The 17,735-nt window shown below is 44.6% G+C and overlaps 1 protein-coding gene across 3 annotated transcripts in view; it reads left to right on the plus strand.

Annotated features, from left to right (window-relative positions):
* The window catches only part of Nedd9 (neural precursor cell expressed, developmentally down-regulated 9), a 175,505-nt gene that overhangs the window by 119,931 nt on the left and 37,839 nt on the right, over window positions 1–17,735 (plus strand). Inside the window, exon 1 of one of the 3 annotated variants that reach the window (XM_075969833.1) lies at window positions 1,815–1,957. The exons of the other annotated variants lie outside the window; for them this stretch is intronic. Coding sequence (XP_075825948.1) covers window positions 1,946–1,957 — 12 coding nt within the window. The 5' untranslated portion in view covers window positions 1,815–1,945. Of the gene's footprint in view, window positions 1–1,814; window positions 1,958–17,735 lie in introns of those variants that run through there. 3 annotated transcript variants of the gene reach the window in all.

Raw genomic sequence — 17,735 nt, forward strand, 5'->3', positions numbered from 1 at the left:
ACCTGAGGGCACAGGCTTCAGCAAACCCTTTTGCGATGTTCAGATGGGGTGGGTTAGCCTTGTTCGCATTTATTAACGGAAGACTCAGCCTGGCTGCTGAAGAAGCCAATGGTAAAGCCACCTCCATCTCCTGGGGCCAAGGACACTTCATCAGAGAGAAAGACCTTTGACTCATGGTCCTCCCATGGCTATGTAGTTACAAGACAGGCTTCCTGCAAACTGACCTTGCTGCTGTGTCTACAGGGCTACCAGGATGATCCTTCTACCACTCTGTTTCATGCCTAATCTGGGTCCAAAACACCTTGCAAATCACCCAGGTCAATTCTGCTTTGAGGCCAAGGAGCAAAAGCCATGACCTGGAAGAGGTCTGATCAGCGATATCAACTTCATCAAGGCTGCTGGGGCATAGTGATGAGGGCACCAGAACCACAGGCAACCATGGACTTCATGTGTAAACCCTACACCCAGAAACCACTTTTGTAGGGCACCTGCTCTTCTGTGCTTTTTGCTTCAATCGTTTTTGTTTTCAAAAGTTTTAATCCATTGGGAATTTAGAGTGGGAGGTGGGAGGCAAAACGAATTCTGGTCCAGCTTAGTCAGGAAAAAAGTTAAGAGCTGATTTTTCCACCCGAGTGGAGCAGTCTGGCTGGACTGCATCCCAACTAGGGGGTAGTTATTGAGTGCTCCAAGTCCTGAGGCCCAAGGAAAAGGAACTTCTGTCCTCTCCTGAGTGATTCTCTAGACAAATCTCAAAATGGAACAGCTACACAAATCATATTCCATGCATTGTCAGGGAGAATCTGTCCAGTTTTTAACCAGGCTTATCAAACAGTGGGGTTCCTCTCCCTGGGTAGTAAGTGTGAGTGGGTTAATTGGTCATTCTGGGGAGAGAGGTCAGCAGGAAAAAGCCTCAGTGTTCAAAGCCTGACCTGGCAATGCCAGCAAAGGGTAGAGTGCTGGACGAAGAGGGGTGATCTATAGCACAAGTTCTATAGGACCCTCATGGGTTCCCATCCAACCTTTATCCTCATCAAAGACTGCCAAGGGCTCTTAATGTATCTTACACTCCTCTATCTGAGGTCCTAGTGAGATAGTCCTGGAAAACCTTGTGCTTGTGAGTTCCTTTTCACCGAGGAGAAATGTTTTCCAGCTCCTAGCAGGCTGACTTTGCAAAGTACTTTGAACACAGAAAGAAGAAAGGAAGAAAAGAAGAAAGAAAGAAAGAAAGAAAGAAAGAAAGAAAGAAAGAAAGAAAGAAAGAAAGAAAGAAAGAAAAAATGGCCACAGAAAAGGGAAGGGAAAAAGAAAGGGACACAGAGAGAGTTATCAGCAGGGGTGGTTAGTAAAAAAAAGGGGAGGGGGTTTTGGAGACAGAAAACCTTTTGTTTCCCCCGCTCGTTTCATGTAGACATTGTGAGGTGAATGGCTTTGAAATGAAATGAGTGTATGAACTAGTTACTAGGTCACAGGAAGCGAGATCATCAAGACTGCTTTGTGAATTCGGACTCTTTAAAATTTTGGGTTAATCTCAAAAGGAACGTATCTCCTTTGTCTGGTTTCTATTTCTTTCTTCTTTAAATTTTTATTTCTTTCGCGGGGTGGTTTGGGCCGCCTCCTCGCTTTCTGTTTTCTCCTCCGCCCTTTTGATAACGTGAAAAGAAATGATCATATTACACGCTCTTTGTCGGAGCCTTTTAGAAGTTGGAGGTGGGCGGGGTGGAGGCAGTACCTTCCCCCGCACCAGCCAATGGCGGCGAAGTATGGAAATGATGGGCCGTGATCTGCAGGTCTTGGTCGAGCTGTGAGCTCAGAGGCTGGGCAGAGCGCGGGAGGCGAAGGTTCTCTTTTCCATCCAGCCCTGTGCTCAATGGAGGGGCGGGCACTGCAGTGCTTCACGGAGTGACTAGGATAGGACCAGGGCTCATCCGACCAGACCACCGCCGCGATGAAGTATAAGGTAAGAGCTCCTTTTGTACACGTCTCCTGGGAAGCTGGGGACAGCCGTGCCTGCGGGTTTTCCACCGTGACAACCGTGCGGGGATCCCTCGTGTGTCTGGTCTCGCTGAGCTGCGTCTGGTCTCGTTTCCATGGTGCTCTAGGGTTGATCCGCAAGCAGACTGGCGCTTTTAGATCTGCTAGTTCGCCGTACAGAGCTCTGAAAGCTGCCCTGAGTAGCGGAAGGCTGTGGAGAAAAGTTAGCATAGAGGCGGGACCAGGCGGCCTCTGGAGATTAGAGGTGTCTAACTCGCATCCCAGCAGGCAAGTCGCAGGTCTCTGCCTGACCAGTGCCGACCTGGGGAGCCTTAATAAGAGGAATCAGAACTACTGAGTCTTTAATGGACTATAAAAGCACGTTTTCAGAGTTTGCCTTAAATACTTGATCTGGGAAACTGTTTGCTCTAGGCACTTTCTTCGGGAGAAGCAAAGAATCCAGGAACTATGATAGGGCTGATGATGGAGAACTCCCGCATCCTTATATAGTTTGGCTTTATGAATAAATGAGTGTTAGTCATTTCTGGGTAACACCGTATTGGGCTTTAAACGGGTCTGAAAGTATGAAGGCTCCGGCTGGCTTCTTTTCCCTGACGCTTACAGAATGTCGTGCTCATATCTTGGCAGCATTAGTTTCCATTGCATTTTGCACCACGGTTTCTGGGGTTACTCTTGGCAAAATGATTATGACTTGCTCAGCACATCCCGTCTAAGGAGGCGGTTTCCAAGGGACTTGGCCCAGTAGCAGATCGCAATGACTTAGCCATGCCTTTTTTTTTTTAATGATGAATAGGCCTCTACTTTCAAAGGACAGTGCTATTATAAAAGTTCATTTTGGTGAAGTGGCTTAACAGATCCTTTTAACTGACTTGGAAGGGGCTAACTTTGCTTCCCTCTGAGGCAGGTAGCTTCTGACCCTTCCTTTTGGATAGAAGGCTGTAAACACTGGCTGTAGCTAAAAGACACAGCTTAACATCAAGATCTTGTGTCCAGTGTCTGTAAATCCTGTTTGAAAACTGTGAACCGAAATGCCCAGTCTTTATTGTAAAGCATGGGTAATGGCTCTTGGGGAAATTCCAGCAGTCAGGAGACAACACAGGTATCCGTTATCGCTCCACTATCAGCTTTCCGTTTTGGGGCATCAGTGGGGAGAAGCAGAAGAAAGGATGGCTCCAGTATTCAGTGGGAGATGCAGCTTCCTACCTGGCAGGAACAGAATCTTTTTTGGAAGTGTTTCTCCCCATTGCTGTCTCCTTGTTCACAGAACTGGTTGGGACTACATAATATTTCGCCTGGAATTCTCTTCTCTCCTTTTTTCCCTGCTGTTGAATCAGGACTGTATTGTAGAGAAAAGGGAAAGGATTTCCTCTGGCTGTTCCTGGAACATGAAATGGTGGATGTGGGATATGAGTGCTGCAGTCAAGAAAGTGACGAAGTCTAAAGTCACCTTGATTCAGTGACCTCATCATGTTTAGCTTTGCTCTTTACGGAAAGAAATGTCATGGGGATGGGTGATGCCCACTGCGGGTGAGAAACTGCAACTGGGGAAAGCCTCCCACTTGGACGGGTCCACCCAGAGTTGAACACAGTGCCAAGCAATAGAAATAACATGGCGGTGGTTGTTAGTGCTATTATTATTATTATCATAGGAAACTCCACCAGCAAAAAGGCTGAGCTCCCCAAGTACACAAATGACACATAGGCACCCTGTGTTGGCCAGGGCAGAAATGAGCCGCTTTCCTCCTGTCATGAAGCCTATTAGCTAATAAAAGGCAACTTTCTTTCAGGAGAGAATTAGTCATGATGTGTAGGAGATGCTAAATAGGGGCATGCTGAGGAGAGTAGAGACAGCCATACTGAGCTCTCTCTAAAGCGCTAAGGCACACACACTTGTTTCCAGAGGTAGTAATTGTGGCCCACAGAGGCCAAGCGATTTTTCCAGTACCACTAGCTCATGAGCACAGGATTAGAAAGGACCTCAATTTAATACTGTTGATTATTAGAAAAAAAAACAACTAAAACAAAAATCATCTGCAGCTCCCTGAAACAGCCATCCCTCTGACTAGTATGTTCTGGTTCCAGAAAGTTCAGAACTCTTTCATCCCGAGTGTTCCCTCGGGATAGTCTTCTTTTCCAGTGGTAACTCTACAAAGTGAAATACAAAGTTGGCATTTATTTGTTGAATTTGAGCTACTTAAGTAGTAAAACCAGATAATTATTAGATTGTAAAACCAGGAGTCTGGAATTATCTCTTAAACACTATGTTGCGCCATCAACTATAAATCCAGCATGGACTTAAAAATGGATCATTGTAAGATGCGTGTCAGAGTCAAAAGCTTTCTTTTTCCTTTCAAAAGGTTTCCTTTTTCTTTTTTTTTTTCCTTTTTGCCTCCTGTTGTTAACTGGATGGTCTTGTTTAGCTACTTTAGAGTCCCTAACCAGGGAACAATCAAGTTCCACTTATTTTGTCCTTAAAATCCACAGCTCCAGGCAGCTAGCAATTATTTACAATTATGAGGGCTACAGGATGCAAGCTGTTGCTCTAGGCAAATCTGCCTGCTTAGCATACATCGAGCCTGCTTTTATTTCACTTATGTTTTTATTTGTTCATGTGAAGCCTGTCGTAGGTGTTTAATGTTCCATTTCTCTTAGAAGAGTCTGCCTGGGTGATTGGTAGCTGTGAGGGTTTCCTCTGTTAAGATTCTACTTAAAGAAGCCAGGCGTGATAGAGCACCCCTTTAATCCCGGGACTTCAGGAGGCAAAGGCAGGTGGATCCCTATGAGTTCCAGGCTACTTAGGGGTACATAGTGAGACATTGTCTCAAAGACAATGACAATAACAAAAGGTTCTATATAGAAATCCCTTTAATGTATATCATACGTTTCTCATGGCCTTGGCTTGCTTGTTCAAGGGTCTGGAGGTGGCTGGTAGGTGTTGCCCTTTGTCCTGAAGCTCAGGGACCAGTTCCAGTCCCTGTTTTTAACAGAAGCCCTGAGGGCCCTGCCCACGTAGTAGGGGCCAGGAATGAGGTCCTATCCACTTCATGCCCAGGCCTGGAAGATGTTCAGCAAGTACAGCTTGTGAGGGATTTCCCATGGCTGAGCAGCTTTTGTGGCTTGGTCAAATTTCATAACTCTTAAGTGTCTACTTTAGTCAAAATCTAATCTATTTTCTAGTCATTATAGAAGAAAAGATCACTCTTAAGTGTTTTGACTTAAAAAAATAAAGTACGGTGACATATGGCAATACAGTTAAAAATACCTACAGTCTTGAATTCAGATTACTGTGGTCCAGCTGAATGGGGGCAAAGTCGTTCAAGGAAAAGAGAAGCATATAATGAAAAGCTTCTGCGGAGGAACTTTGAAAATATTTTTATTTTCCAAAGTTGTTTTAAGGGAGAAGTTAGAGAAATTGATTTAGCCAACATGGCTATTTGTAACATACAGAAATATCAATTCTCTTTGTGCTTTGATGTTTCAGCTGTAAAATCTTTTTTGATTAATTGTTGTGTTCAATTCCAGTTTAGGATCGCGTCCATACCCACCTGCTTTTAAAATGCTGCATATTGTCTGTGGATTGAAAAGCCCCAGAAGGTGTTTCAAAAAAAAACGTAGCTTCATTATTTATGGTCTTATATTTATTTAGCAAACCCATTTCAGAGCTAAAGGTCTTCCATACACCGAGATGAGGCTTTGTCAAAATGCAGGTGTCCTGATAATAGCAAGTTTAACACGTTGAGCAACACACTCTAAATCCCTCCAGCATCCTCTTCTTGTTGGACCACACGCTACTCTTGTAGCTCAGAACCTAGCAAGTGCCTTCCCATGTCCTCTGCCCCCAGTCTCTGACACAATAAAACAAAGCTAGACAAAATCCTGCCTCGATGCCTTTCAAAGCCTTGGCAGATTCTCTCTCCCCTTTGTGCCTTTATGGCAATACCTATCTTACCTTTTCTTATGTGTCTCTAGTATCAGATCCTGTGGGGCTCCTCCCATCCAGCTACCTACATGGTCATAACAGTCTAGTGTGCAGCCTCTGCCCCCATGTTGGCTGCTCCTTGAACTCCCTGTGGGGGTTCTTATTCCTTTTATGGGCATGCGACACCAAGCCTATGTGACTTGAGTAGCCAGTCACTTCCCACTAGTAAAGTCTCCTCATCTATCCACTCCATAAAGCAATGAAAGTCTAAACCTTTGTCTCCTCTAATCTCTTACGTTTTTCACCTCTGCCCTACGCTGTTAACTCTGCCTTACTTATTAACCCCATTTAATCAAACCACTATCTAAACGATACCGGTGGTGGACTCCAGTTTTAAGGAAGTCTCATTGAATGCAAGAGGCCCATCTTTTCTTGGTATGTAAGGGCATACTGACAGACAAACCCTTGTTGAAAGTGTAATGTAGGCTCTGTCAGTCTTGAACAGGTAGGGACTTGGCTTTGCCTACTCTTGTAAGAGGAACAAGATGGCTTGTGGAAGAAGACATTTCCATTCCTCGGGACTTAAGGCCCTATGGTCTTGGGCAAATTAAACTCCCAGAGCTTTCAGGTTAGCTGCAAATTTGAGATGGTATTAACTGCTTTGTACTATTACTTTGAAGTCTAAGCCAATGTATAAAGTTCTTATCCTAGATCCTGGCATACAGAAAGTAGACAATGAATGCTAGCTGGCCCCAGCTCTCCTTGTAGTGTATTTACTCGCTAGATATTGAAAGGTTGGGGTGGGTTTCATGGCAAGATCATGTCCAAATCCCAATTACTAAGTTAAGATGGTTGAGCCTCACTGAGTATTCCACAGCAAGAGTGTACGTGGTCGGAATGCAGACCCCAGGTCCAGGGACCCCGAAGCATGCCTACAGCACACAGCCCCCATGTGCCAATGACTCCTAGGTTTGGTTTCTTTGTTGTTATTGACAGACTTGGAATTCCTGAAATTACAGGACTTTCTCCTAGTGGGTACTTGGCAAATATTGGAGTCCGATGCTGAATTACAGAAAACACCTATGCCAACAGCCTTTTTCTATATGACATAGAAGTATTCATGTTTCAAATTCCACTTTTGCTTCTTTCTGACTATGTTTTTTGGCAACTACTTTAAATCTCTGTCTTACTAGTTAGCTGCAAGAATATAATATATGAAAGTCATTGGTTCCTAGAATATAGTAGGCATTTGATAACTAATAGCGATTTATGTAATTTTTGATATATGATTTTATATAGGTAGATAAAGATATATATAGATACACACAAATCTATGAGTAGTGATGGAATATGATGATAACTTCATCATGGATGGTACCATCAGGGCCCATGACCATGGAGAGAGATGTAAACCTAAACAGACACAGATACATTAACCTTATACTGTAAAAGATTTAAGACGTCTTCTCTACATTTGTTTCCTCTTGGAACAGAAGATGGCTCAGTAGAAAAAAGTACTCACTGTACAAGCATGAAGACCCAAGTTCAAATCCCCAGCATGGTATAAAAAAACCCTGTTGCTGCTGCTCATGCCTATAACCCTGGCGCTATTGTATTGCCAGGGGGCGGGGGGCATGACCACAGAAAGATGGCTTGGGCTTGCTGCCAAGTAGCCTAGTTTTATAATGGTGAGATCCAAGTTCAACAAGAGACCCTTTCTCAGGGAATGAGACAGAGAATCACAGAGCAGGATAGCCAGTGTCTTCTGTCAGCCACAGTACATACATTTATTTCCCACATGCACATAAGTTTACCACATATACATATACACATATCACACTGGAGGTAGGAGAGACTATTTACCCTTAACAAAGGCTATGAGGAAAACAGAAAGCCATCCATTTAAACAGATGCAATCCATGGAAAGTCAGTTGGGGGTGATGTGGGACGTTCAGGATTAACTCATTCGTGATCAACTACAGACCCAGTGATGTCAGTGTAACATCGTAAGAGGTACCTATTTTTATACCATCTTAGGGTTAGAAAGGAGTGGACAGATTCCTTTGGAATGCTAGCCCCCAGGACCGCAGCACTATCCTCAGAAACGTATAGACTTAATTACCAAGCCTCTCTGCCAAAACAAATGCAGCGGGGCCCTTGGGAACAAATACAATATTTCCAACTTAAAATGCCAGAACTGCTGGTTTCCTAGGCAATAACTGATTGCAAAAAGCCCGGGCATGGAAAGAAGACAAAAATCCCCAAAGCCCTGTTTAGACTTCGTCAACAACACCCCCTCCATCTTATTTACTTTGAACATTCCAGTCATCTCCCTGCGGTAGTTCTTACTGGCTAATGAGGACTCTGCATGCCAGGGAGCTGTAGTCGGCTGCCAGGACTCTTCCTGAAGGATCTCCATTGTAAGATAAGTGATCTTGTTGGAGACCTTTTTCACCCCTAACTGGAAAGGCTGAATCTTTGAGAGGGTGCTTTTAATAGACTATGTGATCTGGGTAACTTGAGGGAGGCATATCATCTAGGGACAATGGAATGGGTACTCCTGAGAGTATTGGTACTGATGGTGTGTGACATCAGTTTGCCGTGGCTGAGGCGGGGCTTGGGAGACAGCTGATTATGAATATATTAAGATTGTCAGTGGAAGGGCTGGAGAGATGGCTCAGTCGGTAAAGGGCTTGCTGTGCTGAGTTTGATCCCTGTCAAAAGCCTACGATCCCTGTGCTAGAGAGGCAGACACAAGAAGACCCCTGTAGTTTCGTTGGCCAGGCAAGTGAGATGAATAGGTGAGCTCCAGGTTCAGTGAGAGACCCTGTCTCAAAACCAATGTGGGGAGTGATTGAGGAAGATGCCTGCTGTTGCCCTCTGTGCACACATGCACTGGCACACACACGTGCATACACCCACTGAACAACTACACACTTACACACAGAATTGCTACTGGAATGTTTTCCTCATTTGCTTGGACTTTACCATATCCACTAAATTCTATGTATGCTCCAAAGCTGGGGCCAGTTTGGAAGGTGTCCTGTTTCTTGGCAGATCTTGGTGTTGCAAATTTGAATTCCTCCTGGTATTTCCAGTATGTCACAGTAAAGGTGCAAGATGTTACCCCCCCCCAAAAGTTCCTGTATGAAATGCTGACATGTGTGCTCAACAGAAATAAGGATGGAACAACCATGAATGTGTAAACATACAAGCCCTGTCAAACACAAAAATACTTGATGGCTCCCTTTGAAATCAAATCAATTTTAATTCTTTATGTATTTTCATGGGGAGCAGTGAAGGGACGAGGTTCACCTGTGGTACTCGGTGGAAAGTTGCAGTAATGAAAACACACGGCACGCTCAGATTGGAGCCATGTCTCCTCCCCTCTTGTTGAAGTGCTATGTGCTTCAACAGTGTGACATGCCCTACATATTTGTCCTCATCTCTTTTTGTTAGGCAGAAGTCTTTTGGTGGCTTCTGTATTGTAACGGTAAGCTCACTGGTACTAGTTGGTGGTGTATTGTGTTTGATTTAACTTAGCATCCCATAGGCAATTCGGCTGGAACTCATTGAGGTTTCTTTGTCCTCATAACTCTGCTCCCTTCTGATAAAGATGGATCTGGGCTTCTCTACCCTCCGAGACCACCACCTCCTAGAATTAGCAGTAATATACAAAACCTTCACACTGGAAAGGACAGGCACACGGATTTGTGCACACTTGACCATTGTCGAGATCTCTGTCTTTAATGTTGGCCATCTGCCAGTTCTGTTCCTGTCACTTGTATAACAGCTCAGAGCTTGACAGGAAAGTGACCCGGGGACTAACACAGACAGCGGAATCCTGAGGCCCCAGCTTCCTGGGCTAGAACCTCAATGTTGGGCTATGGTTCTCAGTTCCACTCCTCACCAAGTTCAAGGTGATATGAAAATGGGACATGGGGACAGAAACAACAGAAAGACCAAGAACCTTTTCCTCTTGGCTCCATCCACTGTGATGCAGACTCCTAGACAACATCCCAGAGATGCAGAGGCCCCAGGGACATACCCCACTCCTTTATTCGAGGCTGTCATATCTATAAAAGGACATTCATTTTTCTCAATCACAGATTCTTACCAGGACACATTTTTCTCTTGAATTCTTAATTTAACCAAGATAAAGATCCCTTAGCAAGAAATGTAGTTTCAAGGCTATTCTTTGTTGTGTGTGTGTGTGTGTGTGTGTGTGTGTGTGTGTGTGTGTGTGTTTGTGTGGTTTTCATGGATGTATCCACATTTCACAAACCAAAGACTGGGACATATTGTCTGACCATGGGAAGGATATTTGAAACTGGGGCCTGCCATGGAAAAGTTCAGAAACACATGGGCACTCTACAGATGGTCAACACGAGCTGCTCCAGAGATCAATCAGTTGTCCCATTCCTGTCATGGCAGTGTTTTGCAGGAAAGTAATTATGAGCATTTGTAAAGGGAATTTGGCTGGGTTCTTCATAGACAGTCATAGTCACATTTAGTCATAAATAATAAGGTTCTCTTTTATATCTTCGTACAGGGATCGGCCTCTTTGGAAATGAAAGCAAGCTCAGTTTGAAATGTGGGCTTGTTTGGCACACCTGAGTGGGGGATTGTATTTCAATTGTTCCTGCTTTCAACCTGGTCAGGTAGCTCCTTGCCTCGTAGCCTGCAGCATCTGTAACCATCCTCCCACCCTCCTTATTAAGATCTTAATTACAGATGCAACTTAGTTCATGGCTGAAGGGGAGGAATTTCCTTCGGTGAGCTGTGCCTGCCTTTGGTGTGGCAGGTATAATCACGATGAGATCATTTCTGGTCTGGGTTCCTTTCCTGGAGGAGTTTTTCTTTTGGGGCGAGGACGAATACAGTTAAGACACGATTCCCCGAGCTCAGCACAGTATGCTGGTAACTGCTCCCACCTCCTAGAGTCTCTTTCTTCTGGAGGACTCGGAGCGTTTGGCATATGCAATTCCATGAACTCTCATAATCCTTCCAAGAAGAACGTGTTTCTTTTCCTGACTTCGCAGATGGGGAAACAGAGGTGATTGCCATTATTTTTAAGTAGAAGAATAGAGACGAGACTTTCCCAGGGAAGTTTAGCAGCCATTTCTCTAGCCAGTGGAGGGCTGGTCTGTGCACCCAGCAACACCCAGGACTAGATTCCAATAATGCAGACACGTATACACACACTGTTACAACCAAAAACTGTCTTCAAACATCAAATGTCCACTGGCTGGAAAAGATCTCTTCGACCCTAGGCTACCATCCTCTTTTAATTGCTTCCTTCTGCTTAAAAATCACAGCCTCTTTGGTTTTGTGAGATGGAAGTACAGAATTCCACTCCTGGAAGTGTTGGCCACAATTTAATGATGACTTACTGTAACAGACCTTAACCCCAAACTAACTTCCTCCTCTAGGATGAGCCCCTATTGGTTCATGGGAAGACTACAAAATACTTAGAAGCGTAAGATCTCCCTCAGGCCAAGTGTGAAACCTCCACACCATCTCTAAGGCAACCATTTCTCCCAAGGCTTTCCGAATCCCTCCCTGAGTATGCATGGAATCTTGCCCTATGCGCCTAGACTTCAGGAGTAGAGAACACTGTGTGTTCTCAGTAACGAGCTAAGATACCATAGCTTCCAAAACATCTTTGTGACCACTGCTAGGTGGCAATGCTAATGGTGTATGAGTGTACACCCCTCTTAGCCAAGGGTGTGGATCCAAACTTCAAAACTCTTTGAAGAGCTCACAGGATAAGTAGATAATAGCAGCAAGGCAACAAACCCAGATCAAGTAAGTGACTTTGGGGGAAGGGTTTCGTAGTCATGTGGGTGTGTACATGCATGCAGAGGCTAGAGGTTCACATCAGGTGTCCTGTTCCTTTATGTACCATCAACCCTGCTTTTTTGAGTCAGGGTCTCTCATACTCTAGAGCTCACTAGTTAGGCTAGACTGACTGGCCAGCAAGCTCCAGGGACCTACCTGTCTTTACTTCTTTAGTACAAATAGGTACCATTGTGTCTGGTGTTTCTTTACATGGGTTCTGGGGATTGAATTCAGGTCCTCATGCTTGCAAGGCAAGCAATATAGAAACTGAGGTATTCCCCAACCCCCTTTCAAGTAACTTGTGCGAGAGTCCCAGCAAGGGGCGACATCACAGTTCATCGAATGGTTTCTGACAAGGATGGTGGTATATTTGAGTATAATGTATTTAATTATAACCTCGCATTCAGACTTTGGTCTAGGAAGATAAATACATGAGAATGTAAAAACAGAACCTTTTCATACTTTCAAACACTTTATAGATGTTACAGCTATGCATTTTGGTTTTGGAGAAATGATATCATATTTGGAAATACATTATAATCGAATGGATTGGACTCTCGTACTCCTGTTTAACTTCATTCTTATTTCTCTTACCCTGAATGTTAGGGGATTTGTCTAGACAGGCAGTCAGATATGATCCAGTGCCAACATTGTAATGCTGGCTGGAATCCAAAAGGCTGTTTTATTGTTAATAAAACCTATCTTTTGGGTGAGTGGGTGTCAAGACTTCGTCATTATATGGCGCCTGTAAGATTTATCTAGGGACAGAAACCTACAAAGAGTTCACGCTTGCCCCATGGTTTTGATCCTTTGCCAATACGCTATATTGAAAACTAGCAAAACCAGGCAACTTGGGACAAATGTATAGAAATCCCAAGGCTTAACAGCAGCATCAATAAATTCCTAGGTGGAGCAGAGTCTCAGGAGAGACATCCTCGTGGTAGGGGAAGAATGCTAGACAGAGAGATAACCAGTTGTGATCTCAGGCTCTGCCATTAATCTAATCTATGACCTTCTGGGCTGTGAAACAAAGACAATGTTAAAAACGTAGAGGAACCTATGTGTGCTCATCTTCGTTAAGATCCTTGGTACCACTTAAGCATTGCTCATAGGCTGCGGGCAAGTAGAAAATTGAACTCTTAAGGATGACTGATTGGTATATTGCGATGATATGATATAATATGATAGACACAGAGGTAACAATATTATCATCCTTATGAAAAAATCTAATTCCTTTTTCTTGCAGTCAAATTCATCTTCCATCATGAGTTTAGACATTCTGAAGTCACACACATACTAGTGTATCTACCTACCTGCCCTTAAGGGATGTTTCTTATGCAGAGAAAAGGTTTCTGCTCTGCTCACGGTTTGCATGGAAACAGGTGTCAGCCTAAGTCTTTTATTTTCTAAAATGAATTCTTTAAAATTCTAGCTTTAAAATTCTTTAGTGTATGTATGTGTGTAGAGCATGCATGTGCAGGTCGGAGGACAACTGTCAGGAGTGGGCTCTCTGGGATGGAGCTCTAGTTGCCGGTCTTGCTTGGCCCAGTGCATTTACACTCTATGCTATCTTCCCTCCATCAATCTCATATCATAGGAAAATTTATGATAGCCATTCAGATACAGGGAAGAAGTGGACCCAGCATCATAAAAAATGCTCCAATATCTTAGGTATGCTGCCCAAATCATGTAGCACAAATCCTGGGAGGCTGAAATTTCTTTCTGGGACTCTTTTATTGAACGTTAAAGTGTTAGATGTTCTCACTTCTTTCAAGCAGAGCCATCACTTTGGACTATATAAATTATCAAAAGAACACTGGTTACAGACCACTCATCAAATAGGACAAGGCCAGTGCACAGATTCGTATGCCTGGGAGCCTTATGAGCACACACACACACACACACACACACACACACACACACACACACACACAGTGCTATACACAGGGAATATTAATTCTTAGGCCCTAGGCTCCAGTGACCTGGACACAGTATTTATGCTTCTTCCTTCTTTACCTGCATCTGTTTTGTTTTGTTTTTTAACTTAACCTCTACCTTGTCAAAGAATGCCTGTTGGAACCTAGTAGCTAATATCATGTGCTAAAGCTTCTCTCAGTAAGAAATGCATAAAACAGAATTGAATTATCACTCTAGATCACAACGCTGGGGACGAAGTGGCTTGTGAGACTATTCACAGAAGGTCTGAGTTATTTGCAGAATCCTTAGGGCTTAATAAAAGCAGTTTCCAGAAGCTAAAGCTCACTGATGGAAATGTGGTCCACTGGCTAAGAATAGTCTTCATTGGGGAATGTCAGACTGGCTGGACCAGTGCTCAGAAGTTTGACCAGTGTTCCAAGGACCTAGCCAGAGCCTGCTGCTGCCTTCCTGGGGGCTGTTTCCAGTCACCAGTGGAGGTGAGCAGAAGGCAATGAACAGTTACTCAGATGATGTAGGAGGGTCATCTGTCTCTGTGTTACTTTCATTGGTTAATAAAGAAACTGCCTTGGCTTTTTGATAGGGCAGTATTTAGATAGGTGGAGCAGACAGAACAGAATTCTGGGAGAAAGAAATCAGAGTCAGGCAGATGCCATGAAGCTCCGGCCCAAGATGGACGTAGGTTAGAATCTTCCCAGTAAGCCACCACCTCATGGTGCTACACAGATTATTAGAGAGTTAGCCAATATGAGGCTAGAAATGATGGGCCAGGCAGTGCTTAAATGAATACAGTTTCCATGTAATTATTTTGGGCATAAACTAGCCGGGTGGCAGGGCAGGGGGGCACCACACCCTATTACTACAATATTCCCTATCACAGTATACTGTATCTTCTAGCTCCTGTACCTAGAGGTGTCCTGTCTCCTACTTAATAACATCTAGAAGTTTCAAATTTAAAATCCGTTAGTGTTCCAGATCTTCACGTACAAGAAAAGAGTGTGAGCCAAGCTCCCAAGAATCAAATTCTTGATACTTATAAGTAGCCATGCTTTGAGACTACGACTACTTTTATCAGAGAAGGACTAAGTATCCTCCCAACACACACACACACACACACACACACACACACACACACACACACACCACATCAAAGGTGCCATGAGAGCCAAAAGGGTAAATGTAACCAAAATGGCAGAACTAGTCTCTGAGCAGAGCTGATTTTTGTCAGTAGAAACAAAACCTTTCTCTTTGCCAGTATGCCCCGAGGCTGACCTTGGCCATGTTCTTCTCTCGGCAGCTTCCTTTAAGAACTGATTTCCTTGATGATGGCCATTTCCTCTAGTGGGTCTGTTTCTCAGGATCTGGTCTCTGGGTACTTCTGCATGCATGCATGCGTGCATGTGCTGGAGTCCGCTAGAGACCTGGGCTAACGTTGGGAGCGGGGGTTGGGCACAGGAAAGTCTTGTCATCAAGAATGAGGCGGCCCTGAGTCTTTGGCAGGTTCTCCTGCGTAAATATAGAATGAAGTAAAAATAATAAAAGGACGCCAAGCCATCGATGATGCTATCAGTCACAGTGAGTGACACACCAGCCATTGTGTCTCTTCAAAGGATAGCGTGAGCGGCCGTGGAAATTCCACATCACGCCTCTCTATATTGGGAGAAGCAAATAATGTCCCTGGCAGTCAAAGTAATACGCTTTCTTGACATTTTGATAGCAGTGGGGAAAACAGGGCGGGGGAGGGAAGAGGGCAGAAGTTGTCCTGTGACTGGCTCGCGCATACAGCCAGGTTTGTTTTGTTTTCTTGCTTTCCCACTCCTCAGCCATAGTCTGAGGACCCAGAACAACAGAAGCAAGCTTTCTGGTGAAGTATGTGAATGGCTCTCTGTCACCTACCAGACTCAGACAGGAGGGAAGGCTCTTTAAAGGGACCATTGTATTCTCTGCTGCTGGGATGGTCAGTTCCTCTTGGCCTTCCTGTTTGCTCAGTAGTTGCGAACACACCAGATTGGAAGGGGGGAGCAGGCTCCAATCTGCGTCATTGTCCTGTTTAAATAGGGAGGGGCTGGCACTTTCCTGCTGCCTGTCTCCCTTATTCTTAGGCCCTAGGCTCCAGTGACCTGGACACAGTATTTATGCTTCCTCCTTCTTCACCTGCATCTGTTTTGTTTTGTTTTTTAACTTAACATCTTTTTCTTGAGAAAAAGGATTCCTCTCTCCAAGTAGAGAACCAGGGATACAGAGGTCAGAACCCACTTCAATTTGGTAGGGAATGCGTATGGATTCTGTTTCACACACTGGTCTCACATTCTGGATATGGAAATGGAGCCAGACAGTGTCTCTGAGCTTAAGTTAACAGCCTGGAATGGGGTGATGCAAAGCCTGCTGTAGAGAAACATGGAGAGATGGCTCAGCACGTAAAGGTGCTTGTCCCCAAACCTAACAATGTCTGTCTGATCCCTGAGACCACATGGTAGAAGGAAAGAAACAACTCCTGGAAGCTATCCTCTGGCCTCTGCATGCGTGTGCACACATGTACTGGGCATCACCTGGCCTCTGCATGCGTGTGCACACATGTACTGGGCATCACCTGGCCTCTGCATGCGTGTGCACACATGTACTGGGCATCACCTGGCCTCTGCATGCATGTGCACACATGTACTGGGCATCACCTGGCCTCTGCATGCATGTGCACACATGTACTGGGCATCACCTGGCCTCTGCATGCGTGTGCACACATGTACCGGACAGCACAGTCATAAAGAAACAGAGTGATAGGAAACTAGACAGGATGTGATCAGATGGATTTTGGGAAGACAGTTATTCTATTTATATGGAAGATGGGTTCTAAGCTGGGAAAAGGTTTAATGAAGTAGAACCAGTTGGTAAATCTCACTTCAGGAAAATGGGGGAAAAACAGCTAAAACAAACAAACTAAACTAAACTAAACTAAAACAACCTAGTTATTGCTAAGTTTCACACCTGGGGGGCCTGCGAGACAGGATATGGCATCTGACAACTGGGGCCAGGTAGTGAAGAGTGTGCCAACCTCAGGCTCCCAGCTTGGGCAGGCCACTGCTAAAGCAACAGGAAAGGGGTTTTTTCATTCATTGGGCTTGAGACAGAGATGTCCCATCAGTCTGCGAAGTGGGTAAGAACAGGGGTGCGCAAGTATATCTGTTCTGTACTGTGGGTCTGGGTCGTACCTACATGCCTACGTCATCACCTGGGTGACAGATCATTTCGAGAGCAATGAGATAGAGGAGGGGACAAGCACAAAAGAGAGGTCCCCTGGGAACATGACTACTTAAGAGATGAGGGGGAAATGGTCTATTGATGGCGACAGAGAGTGTGTAGCCCAGAGAAGAGGAAGAACCAGGAAGCAAGGTCTTGGAAGAATAGAAACCAAACTAAGTGAACTTCTAGAGAACATGAGGTGGATTGACAGGCAAGGTCCTTTGGATGGGATTTATAGACACTGATATCCAATCCCCATTAAAGTAATTATTACTATAATTTTAGGGTATAAGCCTATGCCCTGGCAGCCTTAACAAGCTAGATTTCACCCCCTGTATTCCCTTCATCAATTAAAGAACTAGATAATTGCTAAGCTCTCAAGAAAACCAATTCCATTCTCCCAGCAGAGAACCAGGAACACAGAGCTCAGAACTCATTTCAATTTTATAGAGAATGGGTGTGGATTTTATTTCAGACACCGGGCCCACATTCTGGAAATGGAAAAGGAGACAGGCAGAATAGTGAAAAGTGGAGAAAGGAGGTTTATTCAACATGACCACATTGGAGAAAAGAACAAATGAAAGGGTCCAGCAAGCCCCCGGCCCATCTTCTAGGACATTGGTATGGATTTAAATTGCAGCAGAGGGCAAGAGGAGCGCATAACTAAGTAGTCTTGGTCCAAGCGCGGTCCCATCCATCACAGTTCCATCGCTGTCTGCCTCCAGTCTCTTCTGCAAGGTTCTCCAGCGTGGCAGAACGGTGTGAAATCTCTACCCAGGAGACAAGTTTCTCCCCTGCTGGGCACCAGGCT

The sequence above is a fragment of the Microtus pennsylvanicus genome, chromosome 4, assembly GCF_037038515.1.
Source record: "Microtus pennsylvanicus isolate mMicPen1 chromosome 4, mMicPen1.hap1, whole genome shotgun sequence".
NCBI classification, from domain to species: domain Eukaryota; kingdom Metazoa; phylum Chordata; class Mammalia; order Rodentia; family Cricetidae; genus Microtus; species Microtus pennsylvanicus.